Source organism: Taudactylus pleione, unplaced genomic scaffold, assembly GCF_031769625.1.
Source record: "Taudactylus pleione unplaced genomic scaffold, aTauple2 ptg000653l, whole genome shotgun sequence".
Classification (NCBI taxonomy): Eukaryota; Metazoa; Chordata; class Amphibia; order Anura; family Myobatrachidae; genus Taudactylus; species Taudactylus pleione.
This window is the reverse complement of record NW_028285055.1, coordinates 577,383-601,383: the sequence shown is the minus strand read 5'-3', so window position 1 is coordinate 601,383 and position 24,001 is coordinate 577,383. Positions and strand designations below refer to the sequence as shown.

The following is a 24,001-nucleotide window of genomic DNA, read 5'->3' as shown; positions in this document are numbered from 1 at the left end:
AAAGACACCCGCCACTAGCAGTGTTGCACAGGTCCTAGTGGCTCACTCATGCCAGGAAAGTCACGATGTGTGCTGTATTGAGGCTACATGTACTGTAAACATCTGTATATTGCGACATTTCTCCTACTATGGCAAGGCTCTGTATACACATTAAACAATGATTATTGGCATAACTGAAAAAAGTTACACAATGGGCACTATAATACAAATACAACAAGACCTGCAGATGTATAATTTGATAGGGGCTGTCAAAGTAATGTTGGGAAAATGCAGAAACAGACCTTGTGTGAGCAGTAAAGGGAATAGTGCCATGTTCTCTGGATTTTCTCACCCACCAAGCCATGGCCCCACTTACTGCTCATCCCCCGCACATCCTACACATGCTCACAGGGCAACTTTGGACTGGAGTATGTACTTTGCTGGTGGACAAGAGAATTGGGAGCAGTAGCGGTAGTGATGGAAAATACTGCATGTTCCATACAAGCTCTTCATTTTTAGATGACTGCACAATTTTCCCTCTACTACCCCTTCCCAGAAATAATCTGCTGGCCCCACTATTACTCAGTTATAACTTATTGGTTCTATGGGAGTCCTATAGTGCCAATACTGCTTAAGTGAATAACATGGATGCAGAGGTCATGAATATGTGGTCCCCATCTGTGTCCCACAGCACCAATAGAGAATTACCATATAATGTTCAATGATATTTACCATAGAATGACAGGGGTCACGTGCCCATGCCTACCCCCTGAGTCCACCCCTGCCATTGTGAGAAATGTCTGTGAATTACAAGTGATTGTGATGACAAAAGTTACTCACTGTCTCTAATGATGTTCTCTAGATGGTGTAGGAAGGTCTCACAGAACGGTTCTCCCCTCTGTAGTATAATGTATATCAGCCTGTCAGCTCTCTCTGCTGGGGTCACAGCCTCATACAGATCTATATACTCCTGGGGAGTAATGAGGTGGAGAGAGTCCAGCTCATCACACAAACCCTCCACATTCTCCTCATACACTTCTGTTATTTTCCATGCCAATTGTATAATAGTCTGAGAGGCTTCGCTGAGAGCAGTTATTGTTTTCGGAGTTTTGCCCTCTGGAAAATATAGATTTAACAAACCCAGTGATTAGTTTGTTAGTATACATTGTTTTACTTGTATTGATTAAAATAATGATTTAAAAGAAATTGAAAGTTGAAATTACTGTCATTACTAGTATGTACCGCTTACCTTTATGTCTGTCTCTTACTACCCAGTTTTGTTCTCTTAATGCTGTTTCCAATTGTAAAGTGCAATGGAATATGCTGCACTATATAATAAACTGTTAATAAATAACAAATAAATGGAATGGGTACAGGATGCCGGCATTGAGAATACAGATGCCGGCATCCTGACAGGGTAGGTATCCTAACCCTCCCCCTATCCCTAATCCTCCCTCCCTATTACCTGAACCTAACCTCCCTCCTTAGTGCCAAACCCTAACCCCCTCCCCCCAGTGTCTAACCCATAATATACCGTACACAGTTTCCCTGATGTGGGGGCGCACCTCTGCTATAAATACCTTACTTACCAACTGCCACCACCGATAGAAATGATTTAAAGTGGCCACTGGTCCTCTATTACCCCAATAATTGCACTGACTCGGTAACCAGATTCCCACACAGTTAATCTGTTGCTTGCTGCTTCTAGCAATTATCACAGTTATCGCATAACCTCTCTACAATTGCGCAGACTTGGCGTCACAGACGACCACACAGTTTGCTGAGCCCACCCTCTGCTTCCTGTACTTAACAATAGATGTAGCGTCACCCTAGCAGACTAATAATCTCTTCAAAGACTAGGTTTCGGAGCATATATGAAATAAACTAATAAAGAATACTTTATTTACAAAAAAGGAGTACAATGTTTAAAAAGAATGTTACAGATAAAAGAATGGTTACAAAAGGTACATACATCTATAGCAAGCAATATTAAATAAAAACGGAATACTTACAAATTAACACTCAGCTAACATGCCTGGAAGGGACAGGAAGAAATGCAAGTACTGTAGGTTAAGCCTAAATGTACCACTGACCCCTCAGGTTGAACACAGAATCCAGGACTTCAATCCCATTTATCAGAAGAGCATCACACCTAAGGTGATGTCATACCAGTCCGCTCTGATTATAGGATTAGCTAATTGGAGGACAGGAACCTCCCAGCTAGCTTCTAAATCCCTTTACACATAGAACAGAATAATCCTAATAACTTCTCCTGCGAACAGATTACCTAAAATGTGGGGTCAGGGCCGTAACTAGGGTGGTACGACCAGTACCATGGTACAGGGCACCGCAGGGCAGGGGGCTCTGTTCGGGCCTGTCAATTTTCCGGTTTATTATCATTCTCACTTGTAGTTTCCTCTTCTTTTATCCCCAGCATCTCCTGGCCTCCCCTATCTCTTCCCTGACCCTTCCCCATGAGACCATGGACCTTTTTTGGAAGTTATCTCCCTATTTAAAAAATAGGGGGGGGGGGCAATGCTCTTTCTGGCACAGGGCACCAAAAAGTCTAGTTACGGCTCTGTGTGGGGTGTTCATCTTACCAGTCCTTATTTTATCTATTATAAAAGTATAGATATGATGGGGTTGTGATGGTGCCTTCTTGAGATATCTTATATCTTTAAAACTGTATGTCTCAGTGATCTGAGATTCGCACCCAACCTGGATGTTGATTCTAGTTATGTGTTTATGATTTTCCCAGCTTCCACCTACCACTAATACATCAATTTTATCTCATAAACCATCTCAAATATGACTGATCCTTGATCCAGCCATATCACATCACACCTGAATGTCGGCCTGGTTACTATTTGCTTTACCCCCTATGGTGCTGACTGTCTATAGATACAAACACAAAGGGCTGAGCAATATGCATGTCCTGTTAACAATGTTACCATAATTGAATGAACTGGCAGATGGGTTCTAAGCAAGACAAAACTGTTTAGTATTTCCTGACTTCGTTACCTGAGCTATTCTGACTGACTTTAACCAAAAGGTCTTCCTGTCCTGTATACTTCAAAGAATAATTATTATGTGACAGTCATATGTTACACTTAACAATTCTTAAAATTAAGCGGTGGCTCCGAAATGTGAAATTAGGTCCTTTCAGGAACATACAGAGCTAGGTGCCATTTGCATGTCACATGGTTAGGTTTCTATATTTCCTGCCTGTCATTAACCTTGCAACAGGACTCAAAATAAATTCACCAGATCTGTCTAAAAATTACTAAAATCTTCTCAAACTATCTTACACTCACTATTAACCACTCAGTTTAGTCACCACTCAGATTCAGTTACTCCCTGACCAATTCAAAAGTTAAAATACAAGTGCAATCCACACAGTTCATAACATTTTTATTTCACATTTATAACCAAGCGTGACAACCATTGGGGTTCCTACCTTTTTCAGACAGTGGGGCTGCCCAATCTACAGTTCATGTTGGTGCTGGTGGATATAATGGAGCCTCGAGGAGTAAGGATTTACTCTTGTGGATTTACCATGAAGCTGCTACCCTCAGTGACTCTGATTTAGCTGAAAGGTATGCAGCACACCCAGTGGCGTAGCTAGACCTATGGGGGTCCCATAGCAAAATGTTGCCATTATACCACATAGTGCCCCAGTATAAACATTATGCCACTCAGTGCACCCAGTATACCAAACAATGCCCCCACTATGCCACACAATGCCCCCCAGTATTAATATGCACACAATATCACCAGTATTAAAAGTATGCCCCACAGTGCCTCCAATATTAAATGTTATGCCCCATAGAGCCCCCTTCAGAATGATTATGCTCCAGTATTAAATATTAATCCCCACAACTCCCCCACTATGCCACACAATGCCCCTAGTATAAGTATTATACATACAGTGACCCCAGTATTAAATATAATGTCCCAAAGTGCACCCTCCATAGTTAATATTATGCCCCCAGTATTAAATACTATGCCCCCCAGTGCCCTCTTCAGTATTAATATTATGTCCCCAGTATGCCACACAGAGTGAAAGCCCTATCGTACTCACCTGTTGTGACGGGTTCTGATCCTGAAGATTTCCAGGCATCCACACAGGGCTGCCACAGCATGGTGCATGTGGAGTGGTTTCCGAGTACCTTTGGCATCATGGACATGTCGTCAATCTCTAGGGACTTGGGAACCACTGCGCACTATGCAAGTATGCATTTAAATCAATGGCACCTTGGCAGTCTTGTGACCGTCTTGGAGCAGCTTTGTGTCTGAGATTCAGTCTCCTCCAGTTTACCCAACATTCACCTGTCTGATCCAGCATTCAGCTGTCAGACTCAGTCTGTGCTCATGCCACTCAGACATATCATTCAGTCTCTATCTCAACTACAGTCTTTATCTACCAGAGACTGATCCAGTTACTGCCTCAGTTATCTCCAGGTCATAAGGTGGACTCCCACTGTGCTCCATATTTTTCCTCTCATCCCTTTTACAGTAACCGATCTGCTTGATGAGGAGCTTCATTTAGCTGCCCAGCTTCATTCACTCTCCTACTACAAAGACCAGCTCAAAGTTTCCAAGAAAACCATAGTGACATCACATGGGCAACACAGTTGTTCTAATGGTTAGCATTTACTGTCTCACAGCACTGAGATCATTTGTCCAATTCCCCCAAGGCTAAAGGTGTGGATATTTCCCTGTGTTTTTGTGGTTACCTCTCACAAATCAAAAAACATAATTTTAGGTGAATTGGATAATGACAGAAATGAACAATAGTGTGTATATGAGATGTGTGGGTCCGGTTCCCTGAGAACTGACAAGTCCCAGCTCAACTCGACTTGGGTTTTGGATTGCATGAAAACAGGTCCATATTACATGATTTTAGCTGTTTTTTTTTTATTTAAAAATAAAACCCTGATCCAAAAGCAAAACCAAAACACTAGTCTGGCAGTGATCTCCAGTACTGTATACAGTATGTAACATTACATTTAATGATTCTTTATCACTGGAAATATATATTAGTATAGTTCCTCCAGTGTGCCAAATATACTATCTTTTCTTTTCTAGTTTTGTAGGAATTATAGATTGTACAGTAAGCTCCACTGGGGCAGGGACGGATGTGAATGATCAAATATTCTCAGTTAAAGAGTCAATAAGTAAAAAATATAGACATTAAGGAAGGATTAAGAAAGAGAGACCAGTCAAGAAGTTCACAGCCCAAGATAGATTGGCACTTCAATGTTCGAGTGAAGGATCATGATTGTGTCAGTGATTATTCTCCAACAATTGTGATATCATATTGGTGCACATTTGACTGTTGAAGGAAAAGTTAATACAGGTTGAGTCTCCCATATCCAAAATGCTTGGGACCAGGGGTGTTTTGGATAATGGAATATTCCGTATTTTGGAATAATTGCATTCCATAATGAAATATTTTGGGAATGGGACCCCAATATACACACAGAATGCATTTATGTGTTATATACACCTTATACACACATAGCCTGCAGCTTATTTTATACAATCTTTTCAATAATTTTGTGGCTCAAGCAAAGTTTGTGTACATACATGAAATAAATTTATGTTTCATTTACACCCTATACACACAGCCTGAAGGTAATTTTATACCATATTTTAAATAATTTGTGCTTTAGGCAAAGTTTGTGTACATTGAACCATCAAAAATCAAAGGTTTTATTATCTCAGTCATGCCAAAAATATTCCGTATTTCGGAATATTCTGTATTTCGGAATATTTGGATATGGGAGACTCAACCTGTACAATATGGGAGTGATTACCAGTTTATTACAATTCGTTCTCCCTGTGGAGGAGAGATTCATGCAGGGAAAGTGGGAAAAGATGGAGCATGAGACTGATACAGATATATTTATAGAACGCAGCAGAGTGTGTGAGTCAGTCCGTGAGAGGCTTACCGGTGAGGAGAGTGTCATCAGGAGACAAAGAAGTGATGTGGTGATGGAGCGACTTATCCCAGGATCCCTGTGTGGAGAAGGGTGTGCCGCAGGGGGCTACCAAATGATTAGGCTGAACGATGAGTATCGGCTTGAGAAGTGGTTCAGGCGGAGCTGTCAAAGGAAGTGGTTCTGCTGAGGAGAAATCCAATTGAGGTACAAAGATTAATACTGAGGCACCACATCAAATTCATGTCTATACATTCAGATGGACTACAGGAACTATACTAAGGAGTCTGGTTGTATACAGCTGAATGGACCCATCAAACCCTGCTAAAGGATAATGTAACTTGCCTCCTGACTTAACACAAATGAAGCTTAAGCCAGCCAGGAGAGACATTTATAAAATGTGTGGGACTTATAACTTTAAGCACCAACTTCTAAGTGGATAGGAATGAGCAACAGAAAAAAAACCACCAGGAGTCCATGAAATGGACAAATCAAATGGACATACAGTACCCTGCATTCAGTGTAAACTCAGGGTCTCATTCAGACTCACTCACAAGCAGGTCGATGGTCCCCGAATGCGCATGCGCACGACGGAGGCTGCTCCGTCGTGCGCATGCGCGACACCCGGCGAGCGACTGGGTAGCCGTCGCTTGGGGTCTCGCACCAAAGGCGGCATGCTGTCGATGGGGGCGTGGCTGCCAGACGGAGGCATTCCCATGGGACTAGTGATGTCAGTGGAGGCGTTCCCATCCCACTAGTGATGTCAGTGGGAGTGATTTTGGCTCTGATAGAGCCAAAATCACTCTTGGGCTTGCGGCAGCGAGACCCTACCACAGGGTCTCGTCGCAAGCCCGATGGTCGCGATGGTCTTGACCATCGCGACCATCATCATGGACGCTCGCATAAGCTGTGGGTGGTAACCCACAGCTATGCGAGCGTCCAAGAGGCCGCTCCAAGTTTAGGTAGGAGGGCCCTGATTCAGAGCGAGCACTCTGGTCAGAGCGTCCGGCTCTGAATCAGGCCCTCAGTCAGGATTTTAATATATCAAAGTAAGGAAAACTGTGGGAAATCCCATTCCCAGTACACTTATAGAAAGTATCTTCCAGATGGACAATACTTATGTCAACAATACTCATGGAATATAATTTAAAAAATCTACATAATTTGGGTTAAATAATTTCTATATATGTGCACCAACATTTAAAATGGCCAGAGGACATTTTATTTGTAAAGCACTATAATAATCTATAGCATTCATTATTGGAATAAATAATTCATAATTGTTAAATAAAGCAATTGGATGTAAGAGCTATGATCCTTAGAAAGACAACTAAAAGCCTATTATAAGGGAACTAAGCATGAATAGCATCTCTGGGAATGACCTTTGAATGGAGAAAACAGAGAGGGATACTACAGAATAGATGTCTGGTGTCATGGATATGTTTGGTTGTGGACCCGGACTGAGGGGTAAATTTACTAAAGTGAGAGTTTTTAGAAGTGAGTTTTAAAAGTGATGTTGCCCATAACAACCAATCAGATTCTAGCTTTTATCTTCTAGGAGGTGCTAGTTAAATGTTAAGTAGTATCTGATTGGTTGCTATGGGCAACATCACTTCTAAAACTCACTTCTAAAAACTGTCATTTTAGTAAATTTACTCCTAAGTGTTATAGCTGGAGTGACATCTCAGTGGTCTGGCCAAAAGCTGTGAGGCTTTATGTAACCTTTCCTCATGTGGTCGAGTGGCTTAGAGGGGAGTGGTGTGGTAATGACTGATACTGGACTCTTGCATACTGAGTGCTCGGTGAGAATTGGAATGCTAGACACCAGGATTGATCCGGTATAGCTGGAGGCCTGGAGATGGAAACTGCACTAGAAATAACTATGCTGGAGAATCTGGAGAAAATACTCTAGCAGCTTGCAACTGGATAGAACAACAAACCGCTGGCAGTGTTCAGTAAGCTCCCTATATACCCCAGGCTGTCCAAGAATGGCTGAGAGTATTATTTGATTGTAGACTGGCTTCTAGTTGGTGTTTGGCTAATCACCTGATCCTGACTGTCATGTCTGCACACATCTCTGATTATAGAGGGAACTCTGGAACACTGTGAATATGCAGAGAAAATGGCAAGCACTAAGGACTGAAAACAATATATCCACATGAACTCTGCAGTTCAGGTCCAACACTACCGGCTGGATTGCAAACTCTGTAGACCTCATGGACAAAGGGACTCTCGGGTGCATAATCAGCCTGAAAGGGAATCCAGCAACACAGACACATGCTGCAGCTTGTATGCTGAACAGATCTCTCAGGCAAATCTGGATATACTCAACAGGTAAGACAGAGTGTGGCTGGGGAGACCTGGTCCACGCTGCTATGCGGCACCTGGGAATGTGCGATTACCGGAGTCCTCAGATAATAAAGTCATACAAGTTATTTGTGCTGTTATTTTAAAGTAAATTATTGATTGTCATTTGCTTCATACATTACCAGATTTTCATTCCAACTAACCAACTAGTTTAATGGTTGCATGAAAGTTGGTATACAGTAGTGTATGGCCAGCTTTAGTGAACAAAAGTATCCATACTTGGGATACAGTATTTAGTAGTTACTATTTCCAGAGAGCCCAACTGGAGTATCAAGAGATTCCTATGGTAACTCTGATCTATACAGAAATGCAGGACGAAATAGGGGGAACACCTACAATGATTGCCACCAATTTAGATTTATTTTTGAAGTCAGGAGGCCTGGCCTGGATGGGCATTTCTAAGGAGCTTCTTCCTCATGCTCTCTGGCCTAAACTATCCTGAACAATCACCGTAACTAGGGTGGTGCGATCAGTTCCATAGCACAGGGCACAGCAGGACAAGGGGCGCTGTTTGGGCCTGTGAATTTTCCTGCTTATTATCATTCTCACTTGTAGCTAATTATCTCTTCCCTGGACCTTCCCAATGGGTCCATGGCCCTTTTTCAGGTTCTTGTGTCCCTATTTAAAAAATGGGGGGGTTGGCGCCAATGCTCTCTCTGGCACAAGGCACCAAATAGTCTAGTTACAGCTTTGTGAACACTTATCTTGCTCAGCCTGAACCCCCCCTGTACACCTCCTATTTGGTGCCTCAACTATCCTGGCCGCTCCTGTGCACATACACTGCAGTCACTCCCCATTGGCTGGTATCAGTTTACTGGTGGGGTACTCTGATCTGCTGGAATTGGCCTCTCCTGTGCCTGAATGGGGACTTCCTTGATTGGCTCCATGATCCTGCTGGTGTCCTTGGGGCGAGTTCTCCTATCTGCTCTTTCACGCATGTGCTGGACTGGGCCCTCGTTGTCTGCTGCACTTGGGGGGCTGCTCTGAATCTCTTTCTTTTTCCAATCCTTCCCTTGGGAGACTACAAATATTGCTTAGATACCATATTTGTCTCATCGTTGACTGTGCTGGAGAGATTACACTGACTCTTCTACTGTATCTCTTCCCACCACCTGTGGAGTTACAAACATTGTACTTACACCATCATTTCCTCACTGGAGAATACACAAGGTGCACTGCCCTGGCTCTTCTGTGCCATCTTACCATCTGAGGGACAACAATCATGGTTTCTATGACATCTTTACCCTAGTGGAACTTACATTAGGGGTACAACCCTGACTTTCCTGCCTCACATTGCCAACTGTGAGATTACAAATACTGTATCTTCATCATTGTTTCTTTATTGGATATTGCACAAGAGGGTATGCTGTCTCTCCCTTGCTCCCTTTTTAAAATAAAATATTTGTTTCCCTCAAAGTCTGGTTGCCTGAATCTCCTGTATTATATTGGACTTTGTTTTGCCTAATTTTATCATGTGGAACTGTATTGTATACAACTTGGAAGTTCATATTGTGGTGTACATTTTCCATTCATACTTTATGAGATACTGACTATCTACCCTGCAGTACCTTTTTACATACTAAAAATGTACTTCACTGTACCATCCTTTGCAGGACTGTATATCCTGATTGCAGTTTCAATCCTGTTTTGGACTTGCTAAACTTTGGGATATCCCCAACTTTGCAGTACACTAGTTGTTCTAGCTTGTGTCACTCTACTTAACAATGTCGACATTTCTTCCATAGCTATAGGCAAGCAAATTCAGAACGCCATCATTGTGCGGCTAGAGATATTTGTTTCACACTACTTCAGGTTCAACTGACCCAGTTCACCCCTCAACAGCATGTGCCCTCTCCATCTGATATCCCTTCTACTCCTATATGATAAAAAGAAAGGCAGATCCACTGATGTATTGTTCTATGAGGTGTGACTACAACTAAATGAAAATATCGATTATAATATTTATCAGTAATTCTGATTGTTGATTCGATTGTTAACTGATTATTGATAATTCCAAATAAATCTAATTAATTCTTCATTGTAGATGCTATGTATATAAGCGGCCAGACACCCTCACTGTATAAACAGAATCAAGGTTATTATTTTATGATTACGTTCTGCTGATACAGAATGAATAGTAATAATATCATTACCACACATTTACATGAGTGGTAAAAAACATCTGCCAAAGTACTGTATAAACCAGTCCTCCAAGAATTTTATGGGAGAAGAGCCTTCAGCTTTTTCAGGGAGACCAACAAAACATACATTATTAAGCTGGATATGGCCTTCAATGTCTGTAAGTTTCGATTTAGACACCTCCATTTGTGACTCAAGAGCAGAAGATATATCTTCCTTTCAGATGGACAGTAGAGTCCTCCGATGTAGAAATCCTAGTCTCGGCCTTGCGAACTCTCACCTGGAGTTTTTACATATCTTGGCGTAACAAAGTAACGTCCATCTGAACCTTTGTGATTTTATCACACTCTCCTTTCAGCAGATGAAATAGCCTCCAGTAGCTGATGTATAGTGCTTTCAGGTGGAGTAGAAGGGATCATATAAGAAGGGAAGGGAATGAGGAAAAATATCTGCACAGCTAATAATGTATATTGTAAAACCCCTATATAATATTGGCTCTATGGGTCATACAATAACAGGGGTGCAGCCGTAATCAACTAAATTGAATCGTATGATAAGGAAAGAGATAAAGAGTTGTTGGTGGTGGGAACAGAGAAAAAAGTATATAGTAAAATAAAATGTAACTTTTATTGGTTAAATTCCTAAAAAAATATATTCCCTAATTAGAGGGAAAAATACAGTGAAATATAAGGATTAAAAATTGATATCAAACAAAACACACATATATGATAAAAAAGAAAGACAGATCCACTGATGTATTGTTGTATGAGGTGTGACTACAACTAAATGAAAATATCGATTATAATATTTATCAGTAATTCTGATTGTTGATTCAATTGTTAACTGATTATTGATAATTCTAAATAAATCTAATTAATTCTTCATTGTAGATGCTATGTATATAAGCGGCCAGACACCCTCACTGTATAAACAGAATCAAGGTTATCATTTTATTATTACGTTCCGCTGATACAGAATGAATAGTAATAATATCATTACCACACATTTACATAGTGCATTTAACCGCAGTTCCCCAACTAATTGTCTTTAATATGGGTGAAGTGTCCTTCATAAATTACCACAAGAGCATATTGGCATACTTTTAACTTAATTGCTGGTTGTTGCCAGTCTACAATATGTCACAAAAACTGCTCAAACTACGCAGTAGTTCCCAATACTATAAATAAATGTCAATTGTTTAGCTCTAGTAGACAAACAATTAGTTGTATGTTAATCTACAACAATCTATCTTGTTCCACAAGTATCAATTTATTGATATATAGTACAATGTGTGCTATAGATTTCATAGGTGTTACACTATATTTGATATCATACAGCTACTCAGGGCATATAGCAAATTTGAGGATCTCAGTGTCAGCTCGTTGGCTCTAATGGTCAGACAACTGACTACATGCTGATTTACAGCATTGCATCTTGATCTGCAAACATCAACTTGTTAACATTGATATTAGAATAATTGACACTGCAATATGTTGCCCTGATACAGACTAATCTAATCTGTGGTGTCTAACACAGTACATGCCACTACATAGCATCTGGTAATCAATTTAGTGTAGACATGATTCTCCCTTTAACAAACAACAAACAACATGGAGCTGCCAGTAACGCCACGCCGACGCGCGCGTTTCACTGTAAGCAACTTTTTCAAGGCTGAACCCGATTGTACAGCTCGGCCAGCTATTTATTCAAAAATGAAACTCCAATCATGTTAGTGTTCTATGTCACATGGAATCCCCAACCAATAGGGGATAATTCTCATCAGCAATCACATCTATTGTTACATGATCTATACAGGGGATCATAGAAGGTAGTACCAATCATGTGATCGGGATTCCATCCAATAGGAAGGGGTGTGTGTCCTGTAATCTATTTTGTAATCAAACGGTAAAGACAAACAATCCATGTAGTAGCCGGTAAGTAAAGAATTAGACTAACAAGTGCATTGACAATTTAAATCTAACAACTATTTACAAATATCAATAAAGATGAATTATTAGCTATATGTTTATGTGATATTATAAAAATTGAATTAGAGGTTGTTGACATCTTTTTAACATTAGGGACATGTTGATAACAGATATTACGTATATAATTATTTATCATGATCCATCTGATAATTTAATTTTATCGTGTCATTATTTCATAAGAGTAGCAAACACTATTTTTCACACACATTTATTTTTTGTTCACTATAGTTGGTTTATTATTTTTTCTCACTCATTATCACAAATTATGTTTGCGCTTTATTAATACACCTATTTGTGATTATTATATTCAGGATTCACTTAAACCTTTCCCTTCCTTCCCCATTTTTTTCATTATATTTAAAAGGGAATTTCTCACATTAAATACTTATATATATTTTCTTCTTTTATTTTTCTTCACATTTTGGTAGGGTATTAAATTCATCACATTATTCATTAATACACTAAGGAACAAGTTGCTGTTCCTTCAAGCTTAGGTGGATTATTAGTATTATTCTAAGTGTTAGTATTCACAATTCTTTATTGATATTTATAAATAGTTGTTAGATTTAAATTGTCAATGCACTTGTTAGTATCATCCTTCACTTACCGGCTACTACATGGATTGTTCGTCTTTACCGTTTGTTTACAAAATAGATTACAGGACACACCTCACTTCCTATTGGATGGAATCCCGATCACATGATCGGTACTATCGTCTATGATCCTCTGTATAAATCATATGACAACAGATGCGATTGCTGATGAAAACTATTTCCTATTGGATGGGGATTCCTTGTGACATTAATCATTTATTAATACACTAAGGAACAAGTTTTTGCAGCTTCAAGTTTAGGTGGACTATTAACATTATTCGAAGTGTTAGTATTTATATATTATCTATTCTCAATTGATACCTGTAGATAGTTGCAAGATCCAGATTGTCAATGCACTTATTAGTATTATATTTTACTTACCGGCTAATACACTGATTGCTCATTTCTACAGTTTGTTTACAAAATAGATCGAAGGACACACTCCCCCTCCTATTGGATGGAATCCCTATCACATGATTGGTACTACCTTCAATGATCCCCTGTATAGATCATGTAACAATAGATGTGATTGCTGATGAGAATTATCCCCTATTGGTTGGGGATTCCATGTGACATAGGACACTAACATGATTGGAGTTTCATTTTTGAATAAATAGCTGGCCGAGCTGTACAATCGGGTTCAGCCTTGAAAAAGCTGCTTACAGTGAAACGCGCGCGTCGGCGTGGCGTTACTGGCAGCTCCATGTTTTTTGTTGTTTGTTAAAGGGAGAATCATGTCTACACTAAATTGATTACCAGATGCTATGTAGTGGCATGTACTGTGTTAGACACCACAGATTAGATTAGTCTATCTCAGGGCAACATATTGCAGTGTCAATTATTCTAATATCAATGTTAACAAGTTGATGTTTGCAGATCAAGATGCAATGCTGTAAATCAGCATGTAGTCAGTTGTCTGACCATTAGAGCCAACGAGCTGACACTGAGATCCTCAAATTTGCTATATGCCCTGAGTAGCTGTATGATATCAAATATAGTGTAACACCTATGAAATCTGTAGCACACATTGTACTATATATCAATAAATTGATACATGTGGAACAAGATAGATTGTTGCAGATTAACATACAACTAATTGTTTGTCTACTAGAGCTAAACAATTGACATTTATTTATAGTATTGGGAACTACTGCGTAGTTTGAGCAGTTTTTGTGACATATTGTAGACTGGCAACAACCAGCAATTAAGTTAAAAGTATGCCAATATGCTCTTGTGGTAATTTATGAAGGACACTTCACCCATATTAAAGACAATTAGTTGGGGAACTGCGGTTAAATGCACTATGTAAATGTGTGGTAATGATATTATTACTATTCATTCTGTATCAGCGGAACGTAATAATAAAGTGATAACCTTGATTCTGTTTATAAAGTGAGGTTGTCTGGCCGCTTATATACATAGCATCTACAATGAAGAATTAATTAGATTTATTTAGAATTATCAATAATCAGTTAACAATCGAATCAACAATCAGAATTACTGATAAATATTATAATCGATATTTTCATTTAGTTGTAGTCACACCTCATACAACAATACATCAGTGGATCTGCCTTTCTTTTTTATCATATATGTGTGTTTTGTTTGATATCAATTTTTAATCCTTATATTTCACTGTATTTTTCCCTCTAATTAGGGAATATATTTTTTTAGGAATTTAACTAATAAAAGTTACATTTTATTTTACTATATACTTTTTTCTCTGTGCCCACCACCAACAACTCTTTATCTCTTTCCTTATCATACGATTCAATTTAGTTGATTAGGGCTGCACCCCCGTTATTGTATGACCCATAGAGCCAATATTATATAGGGGTTTTACAATATATATTATTAGCTGTGCAGATATTTTTCCTCATTCCCTTCCCTTCTTATATGATCCCTTCTACTCCACCTGAAATCACTATACATCAGCTACTGAAGGCTATTTCATCTGCTGAAAGGAGAGTGTGATAAAATCACAAAGGTTCATATGGACGTTACTTTATTACGCCAAGATATGTAAAAACTCCAGGTGAGAGTTGGCAAGGCCGAGACTAGGATTTCTACATCGGAGGACTCTACTGTCCATCTGAAAGGAAGATATATCTTCTGCTCTTGAGTCACAAATGGAGGTGTCTAGATCGAAACTCACAGACATTGAAGGCCATATCCAGCTTAATAATGTATGTTTTGTTGGTCTCCCTGAAAAACTTGAAGGCTCTTCTCCCATAAAATTCTTGGAGGACTGGTTTATACAGTAATTTGGCAGATGTTTTTTACCACTCAATATACTATAAAGTGAGCGCACCATATAACTACTCACAATCATCCACCTGGTGCCTCTCCACATATTTTTATTGCACTTTCATGACAGAGATGCTATTCTCCATCAAGACCATCTTAAAGGCTCCTTGGAACACATTGGACAGAGTGTGGATATATTTCCTGAGTTACAATATCTCAGTTTGTAAAAGTAGCAACTTCGGGAACTTGGACTTTCTTATGCTGTTCTCTTCCCATATAGGCTCTGTGTGGTTGTGGATGGGAGGACACAGTTTTTTGAATCCCGCAGGAATGCAGCATCTTGGCTGAAGAACAGATGGCAGTCTCACCATGACACAACGGACTGACGTGACAGCCTTTGAGTATAGTCTTGTATTCTTATATATGCTGTTTTGTCAGTATATTAATATATTTTGACTATTGCTTCTAGATTGCATATACTATTAGTGTTCCATTTGGCACAATTTTTATGTTTATTTTTGTTATGTTTGGCAGGGTCTCTTTCCTTGGGCCTGGAGGGTGCTTGTCCTTACAACTTAAATTTTGCCACCCGTTTACTATTTTTGTTTTTCTTTCCTCTACCCGTACTGCTCCCAGTCTTAGTAGTGGGGTAAGAGTTTAATTTCATTTAGTTTGGCACTAGGTATACTGTGTTTGGGTCTGGTTTGCAGGGAGGTGGTTAGTGGTGGGAATTTGTATAATTTTTTTTCTAGCATCATGTTATGCTTTTCTTGCTTTGTTATTGGCTGTTACTGGTTTATGTGTAAACATCCGTGTGTTTGTTGTTTTGACTCCTTGGGAGCTCACATGTACCTCCTTGTTCCTTCTCCAATTTCTGTATCTGAGTTTACTCTATTATGGGGGTAACGGTCTGTTCTTGGATTGTCCGTAGAATTAATTACCACATTAAGAGGTCCCTAGTACTCTCATATGTTAAGTCTTAGGGGTAAAATTACTAATATTCATGTTGGTCGAGATTGTAATCTCGGGTGAGTTTAAGCAATTTTTTTTCAACTTACAAATGTATTAAAAGGAAAACTCGGTTGAGTTTGGGAGAGATTTATCTCTTTTCACTGTAAAACTCGGATGAGATTTCAAGCTTGATTAAACTCACCATCAGCCAAACTCTGAAGTACTTTTCATGAAAAAAGTACAACTCAGGAATTTACTTAGAAACGCGATTACAATCTCGGGTGTAATTGTAGCAAACTGCCGCTAAATAGAAATTTCAAATAGACTACCTCCTGAGCTGCAAATTTGGCAGAAACATACACAGATCAGTGTGATTCATGTATGTTTCTGCATGGAATTCTTCTCTAAAGAGTTAATTTTTTTTTTTTTAAATGTAGGGTCCTTCCCTAATCAGCATAACCAGCCATGAACTGCTCAGCTAGTCCTGGTTCCTAAAATTTCAGGGAAAAAAAAAAAAAAAAGAGTAGGGTTCCCTCATATTTGAAGGACCCGCGCTCTATGTGATAACACAAATACCTATACATGTCCAACATGGTCCGGGTGTCGTTTTTGTTTTGTCAAGACCCAGGGATACTACGAAGACCAGCGCAAGGATGGAGGTGAGGATAGCATTTTTATTTACAGGTACACCTATTGGAATTCTTCTGGTCAAGGGGACAGAACATCTGGCAGCAGGTAAGTATGTATGAGTGTGGTAAGTGTTTGTTATAAAGTAGTAAAATCTATGATGTGTGTGTACTGTTATTTAACTATTTTTTACAGCAGGGGTATGGGTGCCAGCCACCTGCTTGCACTTCTAGTTCCAGGCATGCTGGCACCTGTAGTTCCACTATGAAAAACAATAATTTATAATTATTTTCACTACTATTACCCCTGTACTCATAGGCCAGGAGTGCAGGAAAGAGCACTGGGCTTCAGCGTAAGCCTGGGGTGATCAGGAGAGGGGGACCCCTTTATTGGGGTGACCCCACCTCCCCTGAGATCCCTGGCTTGGGGTGATAATGCTTTGGCCGGGAAGAACCAGTGATAGGGTGCCTTGGCTGTGGCAATACACCCCAGCTGGATTTGAGCCCGGTGCTGGTTTTAAATATAAAAGGATCCCTACACAATTTTTTCCCCCTATTTTTAAAACCAGGACAGGTTCAGCAGGCCAATGCTGGTCTCTAAAATATGGGGGAACCCTACTCATTTTTTCCCTGTATTTTTTGGAACGAGGATTGGCTGAGCAGCCTGTGGCTGGTTATGCTGTTTGGGGGAGACCTTAAATTTTTTTTAAATGAAAACACTTTTTTTTACAGGTAGAACACACAAGCAGCCTTCACATATATCACTGATTTGTGAAGGCTGCTTGTTTGGGAGAGTTTAGGAGAGACAAGACACTGCAAACTTGGGTGAGAAACTCAATCAGATACACCATCGGAAAACACACTCTCAGCAAAACACGAGTCTTCGTAAATTTGAGTGTTTAAAAAGCCTAAAATCTTTTGAATTTCAGAGAGTCCAATCGAGTTTAAAAGTGGCAAAACGCGGTAAAAAATGAGAATCTTACTAAGTGTACCCCTTATAATCTAGATATAATCTGTTTACTTGAAACGCATCTTATTTGTACTAAGGGCCTGATTCAGACCCGCTCGCTAGGCTGCATTCGCATGTAGCTGGCTGATTTTGACATACAGCGCATGCCTAAAAGACGCAATGTGCGTGCAGGAACCAGTCACTGCGATCGGGAGGTGATCGCTCACAGCACACAGCCAGACTGCTAGTTTGAGTGACAGAACGGGCCATTTGTGGGGTGTGACAGGGGAAGGACAAAGAAAACGGGAGTGTGGAGTTTCGAATGGAGGCGTGTCAGTGCATTTTAACAACATTTATAAGGGCATGGCATAATTAAGATGCAGCGTCAGCATACATGTCACTGAGCTGTCCTACACACAGCCGTGCTCGCAGTGCTTGCGGTAGGCTAGGGTCAACCACAAGCACTGCGTATGGGTTTGATGTCAGCCGATTGTACCAATGTTTTCATACACTTCCTGGAGATGACGTGTTAAAGGATCTGAATAGGGTTCTAATTTCCTAACCTTAAGAAAACATTGGGTAACATGGTCCTGTCTTTCTACTTATTATCCTAATTCTTGTAGTGTACAGTATCTGTATACATTCATAAACATGTGAATCTCACTGTGTTGCAGGTCCAGACTGACCCATTAGGTAGATTTGTTTTTCCACGTGCCTCCATCAATCTACTTAATTATTCTGTTTAATTTTTATGCCCCCCACCCTTTAGATCTCATGTCATTAAAAATGCTGTGATTAGGTGGGCGGGGCTTGGACGCCATTGAGGGAAGATGCGGGTGATCGGAGCTCCGTGTAGGAGACTCAGACAAACCCTGATCCCGCAGTCCCTCTCTGCTGCTCCTGCCTTAACAGTGCCATATACATCCCCCGCCACTGTGACTTACCGGGTATCGGGCCTTCTGCTGCCTCCCAGCCGTGAACGCTGGAACCGTGATCCTGCACTGCACGGGGAGTGCCGGTTCGCATTCCCAACGCCATACACGGGTCCTAACTCCGCCGGACTTCCCTGTTATCACTGTCAGCCGATCTTCTCGGCTGAGTCTGGCAGGCTACACTCAGGATTGTCCACACATCCTCACTCCCATCCCTGATACAGGAGACGCTGGTGGCCATTTTGAGGAGCAGACTTCAGTGGCTTAGATTAATAGCAGCATCCATACAGCTGCCCAGCCAAGATATATTTTTGTTTTTTCTCACCCTCTATTTTTTTTTTCTACTTTGCTCAAAAACATTTCTGTGTGATAAAGGAGGATCCATTGCTCAATGCAAGGGGGGCCCCAATACCATCTCTATGAAGTGTTCTCACAGAGATCTGCTCTGTATATTTCTAAAGTTTTCCATGCTGCATTTCTAGTATGAAGTTTACTGACAGAAGATAAATTGCATCAAATTGAGCATACAGACTATAGTATATACAAATGTCCTTTTTCAATCTCACTCTCATGCCACCTAGTGGGGATATGGATAAATTCATTATGCCATACACACCAGCAAGAACCCAACGTACAAAAGCTGGCAAGAAAGGGGATAGCACTACACCAATGGAACATTTAGATTCTGACTTTGTGGGCTCTATAAGTTCTGCTGATTCTGCCTTGTCAGATTCAAATTCTCCTTCACTCAAACATAGGGCCTGATTCAGACCCGCTCACAAGCGGGTCAATGGTGCCCCAGTGCGCACGTGCGGCGTGCATAATGCACGTTCACGCGAGCCCCGTAGCGAGTGAGAACTTCACTTGCTCCGGGGCTCGCAGCAAAACGGGGCAGCTGTCGATGTTGTTTGACAGCTCGCCCCATTTTGTAGGTGGGTAGGGGTGGTGGCTGAGCAAACGGAGGCGTTCCCGAAAGAACGCCTGCCATTTGTGGGTGGCCCTACTGACATCACTCGTGATCTATTAGAGCAGGAAGTCAAGACAGCTTTGCGAGTGCTGAGACCCTACCTTAGTGTCTACTCACAATGCCAATGGTCGCGATAATCTCGACCATCTCCTACCCACTCGCACTAGCTGTGGGCAGGCACCCACAGCTTAGTGAGCAGACAGGAGAAAAATAAAAAATACTCCCCGCTCTGATTCAGAGCGTGTGCTCGCAATTAGCGAGTGCCTCTGATTCAAGCTCATAGTCCCTCATCAACACCAGCCTATCCATTAATGTATGAAGATATGGTCAGAGCAATCAAAGATACAATGGCTCCAATAATGACACAACAAGCAACCACATTTTCTGAAGCAATTAAAGATATTAACGCACATTTAGCTTCCACGGACCTACAGGTGGTCACTAACGAAACAAAAATTGGGGAACATGAACAGCCCATTTACGATATGCAACAACAGATGCAAGTACTGCAGAAACAAAATGATCAACTTCTAAATAAGGTGGACTACCTGGAGAATTGCTCCTGCAGAAATAACTTGAGAATAGTTGGACTGCCTGAAAGCCTCAGAGGCCCTGATCTGTCCAGGTTTCTTTGCACTGATTTACCCCTAGATTGTAAGCTCCTAGGAGCAGGGTCCTCCTCCCCACTGTCTCACACTTTCGTCTCTAGCACTTCTATGACAGCCTTCACCTTCCCAGCTGTACGGTGTATGGAGAATTGTGTTGCTAATTGTTACTTGTGTACTGTTTATATTTTGGTTACTGTAATGTAATGATCTGTGTACCCTTTACTGTATGTACAGCGCTGCGGACCACTTGTGGTGCTCTATAAATAAAATGTAATAATAATACTCCAAATTTTCGGGGTAGCTAATGATATCCCTGACTTTGCTGTGGAGAGGGCACATAGACTGGGATCGTTCAGCGATTCTAAAGGACCTCGGACTGTCATCTTCTGCTGCCTCAATTCTGCACACAAGACTATAATCTGGTCGGCAGCCCGCAAACTAAACTGTGTTGAATGGAAAAACTGCTGCTTATTAATTTTTCAGGAATACTCTGCAGAGGTGACCAGAGCCCCCAAGGAGATGACTCCACCTTGCCTCAAACTAATTCAAGATCAGAGGAAGTTTGCATTGTTGTTTCCAGTGAGATTGAGAATTTTTCAAGGCAAAGAATATAAGGACTTCACTACAGCAGAGGATGCCGCTACTTCTAACTAACTAATTGTTCAATAACCAACAGATACGTATACATTTACTGTTATGTTTAGCAAATGTATCTTTCTCTTAGATATTACGATTGATAGTATGTTCCCCCTTAGGGATGAATATACTTTTCAGGGAATGTTTTCTCTCACTGGGAATGTTATATGCTATTTGTCTTTACTTTAGTTAAATTATTCTATCTTCATATTATATGACTCTTAAAATTTGAGTCGAGGTTCACCTATAATATATACATTTATTTTCATAATGTTCAAATTATATTATTTGATTTTGGTATATATTTTTTCCTCCATGGCCAACTCCTTTTACTATTGGTTCCTGACAGAATTGTTTTCTCTTTTATGTATGTCCTTTCTTTTCTTTCTCCCACCTCCTGTTCTCTTTCCAGCCAAACCCTTCTTATCCATTTTCATACAGTCATGCAAATTGGGTGTTTATAATAGTATCTGGTCATTAGGGCTACATTGTCTAGATAGACAATGGAAGATAAGACAGGCAATAGATAGACAGGGACTGAAGGTCAACACACTAGAGGTCGAATAGTAACAAGGTTGACAGGTACTGAAGGTCGACAGGGACTGAAGGTAGACAGGGTCAGAAGGTAGACAGGGTCAGAAGGTAGACATACTAAAGGTTGACAGGGACTGAAGGTCGACACACTAAAGGTCGACTGATAACAAGGTTGACAGGTATGAAGGTCGATGGACTGAAGGTCGTCAGGGTCAGAAGGTTGAAAAGAAAGAACCCAGCACTGATAGAGCAGGAGGATCAAGTAGTAATGCACCAGTATATATAAAAAAGGTTATTGTCAACCTCACAAGAAAAAATACACAAAAAAAAGATACTGCGCTCTAATACCTATGCTGGGACATTAGTATATCACACATCAATAGTTAAGAAGGATAGATTTTATTGAATATAAAGCTGAATATCAGCACAATATATGCATAAAAAATATATGTAAATTGAACCTAATATGCAGTACATAAAAAAGGAGTCGTTCAGACTCTCATTATAAAGAAAAATTAGATAAACAAAAAGAATCTAGAAAAATAAAAATAATGAGTACAAATATAAATATATATTTAAAAAGCAGCTACAAGGTCTTGAAATAAATTTGATTCCAAGTAGTTGACACACTGAAATGTAACAGTTTTTATATAATATATATATATATATGTAGATAAATTTAAATAAAGTGAAGTGTGCACAGGTGTATTCATCATTACTCACTCACACGTTTTAAAAGTTCCACAGGTGTACTATAGCTAATTATTTCACTTGTGATTCTGTGAGGAGACATGGAAAACATGCACTGTTTGGGGTCCTGAGGACCGAGTTTAAGAACGTGTGTGTTAAGGCATTTGGGAGATGAAAATAGATAGGCTAACTGCTATCTTTACAATGGTACCATTTGAAGCATGGTTGCCTGATTATAATGTACTAAAAGGGCTTGTGACTGGAAGCTTATAGGTGTCTTTGTTATCCCTGCGGAGGGGAGTTTCACATGGGAAAAGTGGGAGGATAAAGTGTATGAGACTGGTGGTTATATCTAGAAAACACAGCAGAGTGCGTGAGTTAGGCAGTAAGAGGCTTACCGTGGATGAAAGTAGACGTCAGAGTGGCAGCAGGAAATGGAGAAGAGGCGTGGTGATGGAGTGGCTGATCCCAGGATCCCTGTGTAAAGAAGGGTGTGTGCGAGGACCTTCCATCTCCAAAGGTGGTGCTGAACGTGGCTCCTACTCGATGAGGACGGCCGGGGAGTATTGGCTTTGGGAGCGGTTCAGGTGGAGCTAACCATTGAGGTGGTGCTGCTGAGGAGAAATCCAATAGGTACATAGATTAATACTGCAGCAACAACAGCCCTGAATCCACGTAAAAACACGTCTATACAATCAAATAGAATATAGTTAAAAAGATCAACATAACCAGGGTGTCACATTTCACGGATGGAATGAATGGATATTAAAACCCATGCTACCAAATTGGCTGGGACCAGGTACAGAGGTATGGAGTATAATGAGCCAGTGGTGTTCACCAGGGACCCCTGCCAGGAGATTTGGGCTTCGCTGTGCCTAACACACAGGTCACAAACCTCTGATTGTGTTTTCTAGTATGGGGCTGGGATACACAGAAGCTGGTAAAGTAATTTAGCCATGAGGCGGATAGACAGGAGGATGACTGATAGATTCAGTTGAAGCTGGACAGGAAGGTCAGGCATGGGTATGGAGTCAAGGAGCAGACATTAGGATGGCAGGAAAAAAGCACAGGCAGGAACCAGGGATGGAACACAGGAAGAGCAGGAACTAGGAACAGAACACATGGGTACAGCACTTGGAAGCGCTATGGCTAATCGCTGGAATATGGTAACTAAGCCTATACTCTGGCACTGAATAGTGCTCAGAGACAACCTTATATAGGGAGGGATTTCAAATTTGGTGCCAATGTGATGTCACACTTTAGCACACCTGGCCTTTAAATTATACACAGAGCCGCGCATGCTTCCCTATGAGAGCCGCAGCCACCATATCACAGATGCCAGATGAGGGAAGCCTGCAGGAGAGTTCACCGGTGGCCACAGGGGACTCCCTGTCCACTGCACTGCCACCGGCTATCAAGAGATCACTGCAGCACCCACTGCAAGATCACAGACTCTGCAGGAAGCCAGCACTGCTGGACCCTGTAAGAGGGGTAGGTGTCCTGGTGCACTGAGACACAGGGTTATTGTCAGTACCAGCAGACATGGACACCATTGGCCTACTTCTAGACAATCAGAAGGTCACCGATTGCTGCCTTCATAATTAGAATCCTTTTTTTTTTAAATTATGTATTTTTAATGAAGCAATTAGTAATACACTGATCAAGAGAAATAATACAGAACAAATTACAAAAGAAACATTAAAGTAAGGGCCCAATATGCCTTATTAGGCAGTAATATATAGAGTAAAGGCACATATTCACTACACGAGTAAAAATGAGCGACTGAATGATTACAACATCATTATCATTCAATCGTTCATTAATCGCGCAGTAAAATGCCGGCCACAACCAGT

General features: G+C 40.6%; 1 protein-coding gene across 4 annotated transcripts in view; it reads right to left on the bottom strand.

Moving 5' to 3' along the window:
- The window catches only part of LOC148478444 (interferon-induced very large GTPase 1-like), a 124,880-nt gene that overhangs the window by 84,509 nt on the left and 16,370 nt on the right, over window positions 1-24,001 (bottom strand). For 2 of the 4 annotated variants that reach the window (XM_088455391.1, XM_088455392.1), the window contains exons 4-6: window positions 22,547-22,762; window positions 5,934-6,104; window positions 820-1,095 (exon numbers count right to left, since the gene is read on the bottom strand). In XM_088455391.1, the coding sequence (XP_088311517.1) occupies window positions 820-1,095; window positions 5,934-6,104; window positions 22,547-22,762 (663 nt within the window). The remainder of the gene's footprint in view (window positions 1-819; window positions 1,096-5,933; window positions 6,105-22,546; window positions 22,763-24,001) is intronic. The other 2 variants (XM_088455393.1, XM_088455394.1) reach the window with 2 other exon arrangements.